This window comes from Arachis ipaensis, chromosome B03, assembly GCF_000816755.2.
Source record: "Arachis ipaensis cultivar K30076 chromosome B03, Araip1.1, whole genome shotgun sequence".
In the NCBI taxonomy this organism is placed as follows: domain Eukaryota; kingdom Viridiplantae; phylum Streptophyta; class Magnoliopsida; order Fabales; family Fabaceae; genus Arachis; species Arachis ipaensis.
In genome coordinates, this window is record NC_029787.2 from 119,553,887 (window position 1) to 119,564,263 (window position 10,377).

The window sequence follows — 10,377 nt, forward strand, 5'->3', positions numbered from 1 at the left end:
GTAATAGCTCAAATGGCATAGATTCTTCATACTCAATTAAGAGGTTGTGGGTTCGAGTTTCCTATCTTTTTAAATTTTATGCTAATGAGTAATAGCTCAATCGTGGCGCACTGAGGCTTAACATGCGCACCTATCCGAATGAACCCAAACCCTATTTAAACCTAAACGCACACCGCATTCTTCACGGTCCACTACTTTCTCTCTCTTCCTTTCGCTTTCTCGCTCCTCGTCTTTCTCCAACGAAAATATTTCGCACCGTCAGCCACTGAACCTTCTCAGAAACCTCCGCAAGTAAATTTCTCTCAACCTGCTTTTTCTTCACACATACTTTCTCAGTTCTCGCCGCTCAATTTCTAATTCCCCTTCCGATTCGACCAATTGCGTTTCGAAATCGGGGAATCGCGGAGTTGCGCTTCTGCTTCTTGCCAAGTGTGGTTCATTAAGGTTTGGAAAAAAACGCGTTTTAGGGTTTTCGGTGGTTTTCTCCCTTTTTGAGAATTTTCGGATTGGATGTGATTTGAGGGTGTGGCGATGGCGGATGATGACGTGAACTTTTCGGAACTGTTCGATGGTGACGATGACGATAATATGTGCTATATCGATTTAACGACGGTGATGCAGGTTCTCAATGAGGATGACGACCCTCTGCAGGTAGGGTTTTTCTCTCTTCGAATTTGGAACCCTTTGAACCCCTCAATTTCGGTAATGCTGTGACTTGTGGTTGAGGTTACTGCATCTCCGTAGTCGAATTGTCCGTGCCAAGTGAAGTTCCCTGTAAATTTTCAGTTTAGTTTGCTTAATTCTTACTTGATTGCTTTTGGTCTTGTAATTGAATGTAGCATGTGGGTGTTTCAACATTAATTTGGCTGTGTCAATATTGATTTTCTTCACTTTTTTGCCAGGCATAATCTATCCCATCATCTGGCTTGTATTAAAAGTAGCTTTAATAACTGCACGTCTATAATGCGTGTAAAATAATTGTTTACATGACTGAATCATTCCTGTTAAAGTTGGTTGTTGATGAAATTTCATGCAGAGTAAAAGCTGTAAATCCTCGTTGATCCTGTTTAGTTATTTATTTTTACTCTTGGTAAATTATTTTCCCTAGACAACGGAGATGATAGAAGTGGAAAACTATTGTTCTATTTACAACTATATCTCTTTAATTATCGTTTGGGAATTCTTCACCAGTTTAAGAACAGTGCAAATTTATTTCTTGATTTAGCTGGTACAATCAAACAAGTCGACCCCAAGAAAGTAATTAGAATTAGATTTTGTTGAATGGTCATCGAAACTGAGAAACGTGTCATGTGATGCCCGACTTTGGAATGAGAGAACCTCTCCTCTGCCTAAATTGTATATCATAGAAAACAAAAATCAGGAACGTTGATTTTAAGTTGTTTTTGAAATTTATAGTCCATTTTTTTGCTCATCTAAAAATTCTAAGTATGTTCTACTCCCATTGGAGTCTGCAAAAATGTCAGTGATGTTTCAGTACTAGTTCGGGTAGTTCTATCTGTAAATGTGAAGGGCTTGATTTCACGATCTAACTACATAGCAAAATCCTGCTCAAGGGAGGGGGATTGCCCTAGACTATTGCAAGGGTTGTATCACCCATATGGCTAATTGATGCTGAATGCAAAACACAGCCTTAGAATAGTGTTGTATTTCAAAATATTAAAAGCAAACCTAAGGGGTTGTTTGGATTAGGTTTAATTTTGAATCAAAATATCCAATTATTTTGTTTTAGCTCTTTGGCATTTAGTTTGTTTATTTTTTGGATAATATTCCCCTTTTCAGTGTACAGACTTGTATGCTTGATGAGTTGATCTTAACTTCATTCTGATTTTTCTGGATGTGATAGCAGAGTAGTCCTGAAGATTTTTCATTACAAAATGGTTCATCTGGTGAATCTGGCGTCCATGATTCTTTTCAGCTTCAGAATGGTATGTAAACTTCTGCAACTCTCTGCCATAATTGTTTCTTGTGCTTGTTGGTTGTAATTGGTTTTTGAGTAGTGAGAAATTGACATATTGTTTAGTTCATTCTGAATCATGTATCTTATGTTTAATTGACAATATCTTACATTAGATTGTTTCTCTTGCCTATTCTATAGTTTGTCAAATGTTAGAAGAAGAACCACATGTTTCTAGGTTGGAGGTGGATTCAGCCACAGACTGCTCTCCTTTCTGCTCAGATGTGTCGGATTCTGGGGCCAAAGATTCAGTTCATTTTTCAGCGAATCCTGTGCTTGAGCGTGAACATGAAAATCAGGGACTTCCAAGTCAGGCTTGCTCTTCCACGGAAAAGACAGGGCTTTCTAAATTTGAGACATCTAGTTTTGGTATGGAAACTAGTTTCCCTGAGGCATATTCAAATAATGTATCAGTCTGTCAGGACTATTTGAATAAGAGTATGTGGAAGAGTGGAAATGAGAGGCAATTCAAGCATGTGGGAGAGGATGTTGAATCTGAACGTATGTAAAGTCTTCACTCATTTATCATTAGACTAGGTTATTGTTATTTTTATTGAGCTATGTTTTATTTAATTATATATTTATTTTTTAGATTGTTGACTAGTTGCGCTTTTGAAACTTTGGCAATGATCTGATTCTATGTGCTACTTTCAGATGCTTCTCACAGTTCTATCATTGAGAATGGTGATTTAAATTTTGAAGATTGTGTTGAGGATGCTGTTCGAGGTGCTTATGGGCAACAAGAAAGTGACTTGTGCACATCTTTTCAAATATCTGATATGGAAGCTGATGATTCTTTGCATGCTTCAACTTCAATTGATTCTGCTCTTTATCAAGGTTCCCATTTTCCTAGCGATTTGTGTGGTGACTATGCATATCCAAATTATCATCAGGGAGGAACATATGATAGATCGTTTGCCAATGACCCAACTTTAAGGTTTATCCCTAATGGTATCGGTTCCAAGTCATGGACAAATAAAGAAATGATGACTAACCTGAAGGCTGAAAATATGGAGTTCTGTACAGATATGGCCCAAATCAGTGGTGGCATGCACTCAGTTAATACTGGGGGATCATCTATTCATGATAGTCAATTTACGCTAGCAGATAGTGGCTATTCATCATATTTTTCTGGTAACAGTGCTTTTGAAGATGGGGTGTCAGTTGCACTTTCAACTTATGCTTCACATGGAGATCAATCACTTTGTATGAAAGCTGAAGGGGACAAACTGGTTACAAGTTACCAAAATAATTTTCAGAACAATGATGCTCAGTTCAATATTGGCCAGGAGGTGAAACAGTTACCAGATCTTTTTCCTTCTGTGAAATGTAAGAGTTATGGATCTTTCCCATGTGAGGATAGTTATACAGTAATAACTTCTGATAGAGCCAATCATTATCAAGATACTATTAATGGAACTGCTAGTAAACTTCAAAGAAACATGGTCTATTTGACTGTAGACCAATGTTTGCCCCATGCCCATGCTTCCATTGCCGTTGAGCAGCAGTTTGGTTGTGTTAAGAGAGGAGGGACCGAAATGATTCAACATAACCGCATTGATTCTCATCATTCTAAACGAACTGCTGAGAATTTCCGTGTTGAGGACACTGATGTTTGTATCATTGAAGACAACAGTCATCCTGTGCCTACAAGTCAATCTGAAGCTGTTCGTAATTCCCTTAGTATATTTCAATCTTCCGGATATGTTGGTTCCCAACATTACGCGGTTGGAAGCACAAGGGTAAAGGCATGTGATGAGCGAAATATATTACAAGTTGCATTGCAGGTTGGTGTGTTTATTAGGGGATTTTATCCTTCATAGCGCTTGACAGTTCGTGGAATTTTTGACATCCCTTTCTACTTAACTCTTCATTGGTTCATTGTAGGATCTATCTCAACCAAAGTCAGAAATTAGTCTGCCAGTTGGATTGTTGGCGGTTCCTCTTTTGAGACATCAGGTTAGTTTTAATTTCCAATATTTTAATTTCTTTGATCTGGCATCTCATTCAAAAATATTATGTGTATTTTGGTCTCTAATTCAGCATGTTTTAAATTAACACGGTCTTTCACATCATTAATTATGATGTAGTGTACTGTTTCATACTTTGTTTGTCTTAAACTATGGGAGCCTTCTTTCAAAATGTGCAACTTCAAAGGTGCTGTTGTGGCATTTTCCCCGACAACATTGTATTTTGATTCAATGCCTTATTTTGAGTAACCTCTGGCTTCCCTCCTTTGGTGTTAAACACTTAAAGTTATATCTTGCAAAAAGAAAAGCATAAAATAGATGGGTTCTTTTAAATTACAGTTTGATTTGTCTAATTCTGATCCTGATGTGGTCCTTTGAGAAGTCATCCCAGTTTTTCCTGACATGTTCTAATAATGTGTTTCCTTTCTCTTTTTGATTGGGTCATCGGTCATTCTAACTAATTGTAGTTTTCCTGGTCAGAGAATTGCTTTATCGTGGATGGTTCAGAAGGAAACATCAAGCTTATATTGCTCAGGTGGAATACTTGCAGATGATCAGGTCAGTTCCTTGCTATTTTGATGAGTGATGATAACTGGTTGACAAGTATATTATTTCCATGTCATAGGTGATTTAAAAGCATTTCACTTGTAGGGACTTGGGAAAACGGTGTCAACTATTGCTTTAATATTGAAGGAAAGGCCTCCAAAATTATCTGCATGCCCCAATGCCCAAAATGGTGAATTGGAAACTTTGAATCTGGATGGAGAGGATGATGGTCTTCCTCAGAGCAGTTTGTTAAAGAAGGAATCTGATTCATGCGGAGACATGTCAATTAGAGATCCAATCAAGAGCAAGAGTTTATCTTTGCAAACAAAGGGAAGGCCATCTGCAGGAACCCTTATTGTCTGCCCCACTAGCGTCCTGCGTCAATGGGCTGAGGAGTTGCACAATAAGGTAACTAGCCAAGCAAATCTCTCTGTGCTAGTATACCATGGAAGCAATCGAACGAAAGACCCTCATGAGGTGGCCAAGTATGATGTTGTTCTAACAACTTATTCCATTGTCAGCATGGAGGTCCCTAAACAGCCGCTAGCTGACAAAGAAGATGAAGAGAAGGGAATATTTGAAGATTCTGGGGTACCAAATAGGAAGAGGAAAAACCCTTCTAATTCTAGTAAAAGTGGCAAGAAGCGATTGGACAACGCATTGCTTGAGGCTGCTGCTCGCCCTCTTGCAAAGGTATCATGGTTTAGGGTTGTCCTGGATGAGGCTCAGAGTATAAAGAATCACAGAACTCAAGTTGCAAGGGCTTGTTCGGGTCTTCGTGCTAAGCGCAGATGGTGTTTGTCAGGGACCCCAATCCAGAATGCAATTGATGATCTCTACAGTTACTTTAGATTTCTGAGATATGCCCCTTATGACATTTATACATCATTCTGTTCTATGATTAAGAATCAGGTCAGCAGAAATCCTACAAAAGGGTATAAAAAGATACAAGCCGTCCTAAAGACAATAATGCTACGTCGGACCAAAGGTAAGATTTGCATTCATGAATTCACACCAATAAATTAGTTGTCTGTACTTGTTTTGGAATGTTGAAAGATTAAACTTACTTTAGTAACTGTTTTTTTCATTTAAATCGATTAAGTAGGTATTAATTTATATTTGATTGTTTCAGCTGAAAAATGGATCAAAATTAATCTGTTTTCTTTATGTTAATATTTTATACCTGAGTTCAGTTTAATAAAATTATAGAAATGTAGAGTACAATTCATTTGATTTTCCAGCATGCTTAACACATCTATTTTGTATTCTATGGCTATTACTATGATAGAAATTTAGACATGATAAAATTCTTTTGTACACTTTTTTCTTTCTTGTTTTGCCAAGTGTTTGTATTATCCATGAGCTCATGCAACTGAGCAATTTGGATAATTTTTGTAGGAACATTTCTTGATGGGGAGCCTATTATATCCTTGCCACCTAAATTTGTAGAGCTTAAAAAAGTTGAGTTTTCAATGGAGGAGCGTGATTTCTATTCCAAACTGGAGGCTGATTCTCGTGCGCAGTTTCAGGTATGGTTGTAGTTGTGCTCTTTATTCTCTCCCAAATGAAGTTGGGGCTTTTGACAGTATATTTCTCGTGATGATATGTTTTTGTTGTAACCATAAGTCCAGTGATGACATATACGTCATTTATGTCATGCTAGGAATATGCTGATGCTGGAACTGTAAAACAAAATTATGTCAACATTTTGCTTATGCTTTTGCGCCTTAGACAAGCTTGTGATCACCCTTTGCTTGTTAAGCGTTACAATTCCAACACTCTATGGAGATCTTCTGTCGAGATGGCAAAAAAGCTTCCCCAGGAAAAACAAGTATCCCTTCTTAAGTGTTTGGAGGCTTCCCTGGCTCTCTGTGGAATCTGTAATGTATGTACATTCATCATCTTTTAATATAATTGTAATATTGAGTGTCTGTGCATGGTTATTTGTTTGCTTGCAAAATACATCTTAGTGATTGCTGTTATCATGGAGAGGAGGGAGTTAGAGTTGACAAAGGTGTAAACTCGAGTGTAGTTCAAATGAAAGGAGTTTGAAAGGATTTTGTTCCCTGCCTGGAAAGGTTGATTGAATGAGAAATATTTTTATCATTCTTGTTTAGTTCTGATTATTAACCACATTCTCTAATAACATATCATTCTCCTTTCCCATGTTTATTACTAAAGTATATATTTCCTTAGTCCTCTATTATTGGCATATGGTCAGGATCCTCCTGAAGACGCCGTTGTTTCAGTCTGCGGTCATGTCTTCTGTAGCCAGTGCATTTCGGAACATCTTACCGGTGATGACAATCAGTGTCCTGCTGCAAATTGCAAAAGTCGACTCAGCATGTCTACTGTTTTTGCGAAAGCGATGCTCAACGGTTGTATGTCTAACCAGGGTTGTGATAGTTCACCTGGTTCGTCTGGTTCTGAAGTGGATGAATCTGAGCCTTGGTCTCGGAGTCAGCCTTATGATTCTTCTAAAATTAAGGCTGCACTTGAGGTTTTAAAGTCATTGAGTAGGGTACAGTGCATTACACCCAAAGTTATATCTGCACATGGTACTCCTGCAGAAAATACTGAATGCCCTGGGGTATCCTGTGATGTTAACAATGGGAAACGCTTGGAAGATATTCCTGAAAGTCAACATCTCTCTGGGAATAGCAGTTCTAATGGCACAGGAGAGAAAGCAATAGTATTTTCTCAGTGGACGAGGATGCTAGATTTGCTTGAAGTGTGTCTTAAGCAATCTTCGATTCAGTATAGAAGACTTGATGGAACGATGTCTGTCATTGCAAGAGATAAAGCTGTTAAAGATTTTAATACTCTACCAGAGGTTTGTAAAGTCGCTGATTGTTTGGTATTGTTATTGAACTTCTAGATTTAGCTTTCAACAATATTAGGTCTAAAATACGGTTGAGTTTTTGACTACTGCGTTTAACATGTCGTGCAGGTTTCGGTTATGATTATGTCTTTGAAGGCTGCGAGTCTTGGTCTAAACATGGTGGCAGCCTGCCATGTTCTTATGCTGGATTTATGGTGGAACCCTACTACTGAAGATCAAGCAATTGATAGAGCACATCGAATTGGGCAGACCCGTCCTGTGACTGTTTTGCGTTTAACCGTGAAAGATACCGTAGAAGATCGTATTTTGGCTTTGCAGGTAAATTTTGTGTTCTACATAGTTGATTTTTATATTGTCAAGCTGATATGAATTATACTGAGCCAGTTAGAACTTAACATGGTGAAATGCTGTCAAAAGTTGCAGTAACTGATCTTGAAAGGTTTCTATCCTGGTTTCTATAATGTGTGGGGTTTTATGCATAAGAAGAATTTTAGAGGAAACACATTGTGTAATTTACGTGTTATCTTACATCTATTTTGGTGTGTTGTTTGTATCTATTAGCCTGTAAACGCTGTTTACTAGCTCAGGGTCTTTCTGATAGTTTCATTGCATGCAATATTTAAATTTGCGCTTTCAGAAAGTATAAACTGTAGTGGTTGCTTATGCAATAGAATCTTTGATGTATCACCTGCAGCAAAAGAAGCGAAAGATGGTTGCATCTGCATTTGGGGAGGATGGAACTGGTGGCCGTCAGAGTCGCCTTACAGTAGATGATTTAAAATACCTGTTCATGATGTGATTACATATACATACATACGGATAGAATTTTGAATTTTTGGAATGGGGATATTCCCCCCCTTTGGCCCTTGTTTTTGGGGAGGGGGCAGGTGCCGTCATAGCATTCTTTTTGGTGGCAGCAGCAACAGGACTAGGACTTTTTCTGACAATGGATTGGAAGTAGGTACTAGGCCTCTAACGATGCTTGACATGAAGATTATGCATAGTACATTTATAGTTAGACTGAGATATTTCATTCTTCGGCTTGGAGATTTTGGTGCAATCTCTCATATTTGTATAGGGTGTAGATGGCAGTAGCAAAGATAGCAACATAGAAGATTTTATGGATTGTTCTTATCATTGTAAATAATATAGATGCTTTGCGTCTTTTTTTTTTTTTTTTTTTCACATTTATTTCTTTCTATACAACTATATATACATGAAGGGTTAAAGGCTTATCGTTAATTCGTTATCATGTTGTAGTTGCACGTGCTTGTGATTTAGCATTGTTCAATTGTAACGTTGATTTGATTGAATGTCAATTACAATTATTTATGGTGATTAGTATGGATAAAGGTTACAGTTCTGCATATTATCACTACATTAGAGTAAGATGGTAAACGAATGTTCCATTCCCAATACGCATCTGTAGTGGTACAAAAGATTAATTTCGGATTTTTGATCAACAGTTAAATTAAAAGCTTATCATCTTTGCACGTAACGACTACGCACAAAAAAATAATTGTGTATATTACACACGTGTACTATAATTTTCCAAATAATTATCCGAAGGGAACCACTCGCCCAAAACGAAATCAATCCCACTACTACTTATACACATACGTTTGCACATGAATAAAGCATGAAAATGACATTCACAATTAGTCTTGGATAAACAATTTACAAACGAGTGATTGTTATTGAGGAATACCATTATCAAATGAACATGTATGTTTACAATTATGATGAAATAGAAAGATAATGCCAATTGTATGGAACCTTCAACAGCATTATTATCATCAGATTCGATCTAAATCTACTGTTCCCCTACCATTCAACACCTAGCATTCAACCACTGCAATATATCATTCCTGACAATCTCCACATTTTCATCAGTCTCGCCAAAGAGCAAAGAATGCATCATGCCATCATAGATCTTGATACTCTTGTCCTCACTCTTAGCCTCCTCATAGAGTTCCCTGCTTACAGCAGGGTCAGTTACAACATCAGCACTCCCATGCAACACAACAAAAGGAAGCTCGACATCACCAAGCCTCTTCCCCACAAAATCAGTAACCCTCAGAAGCTCAACCACTGTCCCCAACCTCGGTTTCCCTCTGTACCTCAAAGGGTTCATATCCGCAATCACCTTCTTGTGATCCACCTTCACAGACTTGTACAATAGATCAGGAGCAGGAACAATGGCCCATGTGGGGAAGAATCTCGCGAGAAAAGTGAGGATCTGAGGAATTGGCCATTTGGGTCTCACCTTATCAGAAATTCTGCACATGGGTGCCACCAAGATCGCACCTTTGAACCCTTTCGGGTCCGCAAAATGGATCAAAAGGCAAATAGCACCACCCATGGACTCCCCATAGAGAAAGCAAGGTAAATTTCTAAACTTTGGATCTTGTTTGATGGAATTGAAGAATGAGAGACAATCCTGAACAACAAGGTCAACGTTGGGAACGAAAGCTTTGAGTCCCTGGGAGCGGCCATGGCCCTCAAGGTCGATTGCGAAGGAAGCGAAACCGTTCTGAGCGAGGAAGATAGGGGTGGCTTGGAAGGTCCAGGAGATGTCGTTGCCGTAGCCGTGGACCATGAAGACGAGGGCGCGTGGGTGGGAGGGAGTGTGCGGAAGCCAAGAACGTGTGAAGAGTGTGAGTCCCCTTGGCGTTGTGAAGTGTGAGGCGGCGGCTGAGATTCCTTGTTGGACGTAGTAGTCTTGTTCTTCAGTGTAGCCCCAATAGTGAGGGTATGTGGGTTTCAGAAGGGATGTTTGCTCGTCTTCCATCGAATCACTTGAACGATTGGGTGGCGGAGACAAGACGACACCACACTACTCTTGCTCGATCCCAACTCCAACCTTTGAGCTTTGACTATTCACCTCACTTACCTTTCTAACCAAGGAGTTTGTATTTTCTAAGAGTACGAGTTGGATTTTAAAATTAGGATAAAGAATATTTTTTTTGTATCGAAGTTAGTAAAAGTTTTAAAAATATCTTTAAATTTTATTTTATTTTAATTTTTTTTAAAGTTTTTTTAAA

At 38.4% G+C, this 10,377-nt stretch overlaps 2 protein-coding genes across 6 annotated transcripts; one reads left to right on the forward strand and one right to left on the reverse strand.

Moving 5' to 3' along the window:
- Positions 166 to 8,585, forward strand: LOC107631024 (helicase-like transcription factor CHR28). Of its 5 annotated transcripts, none has more exons than XM_016334331.2 (12): positions 166 to 651; positions 1,865 to 1,946; positions 2,117 to 2,476; positions 2,630 to 3,762; positions 3,863 to 3,934; positions 4,426 to 4,503; positions 4,597 to 5,479; positions 5,890 to 6,020; positions 6,155 to 6,376; positions 6,713 to 7,324; positions 7,442 to 7,651; positions 8,028 to 8,585. In XM_016334331.2, exons 1-12 carry the CDS (start codon positions 532 to 534, stop codon positions 8,130 to 8,132), a joined length of 4,008 nt encoding a protein of 1,335 aa, XP_016189817.1. In that variant the 5' UTR covers positions 166 to 531; the 3' UTR covers positions 8,133 to 8,585. The 5 variants fall into 5 exon arrangements, with proteins under 5 accessions (XP_016189817.1, XP_016189819.1, XP_020975104.1 ...); XM_016334333.2 differs by having other exon boundaries at positions 1,868 to 1,946; XM_021119445.1 differs by lacking the exon at positions 166 to 651 and adding an exon at positions 752 to 774 and having other exon boundaries at positions 1,868 to 1,946.
- LOC107631026 (caffeoylshikimate esterase) lies at positions 8,960 to 10,322 on the reverse strand. The gene has a single exon (XM_016334335.2). The coding sequence runs from the start codon at positions 10,122 to 10,124 to the stop codon at positions 9,165 to 9,167; it is 960 nt and encodes a 319-aa protein (XP_016189821.1). The 5' UTR covers positions 10,125 to 10,322; the 3' UTR covers positions 8,960 to 9,164.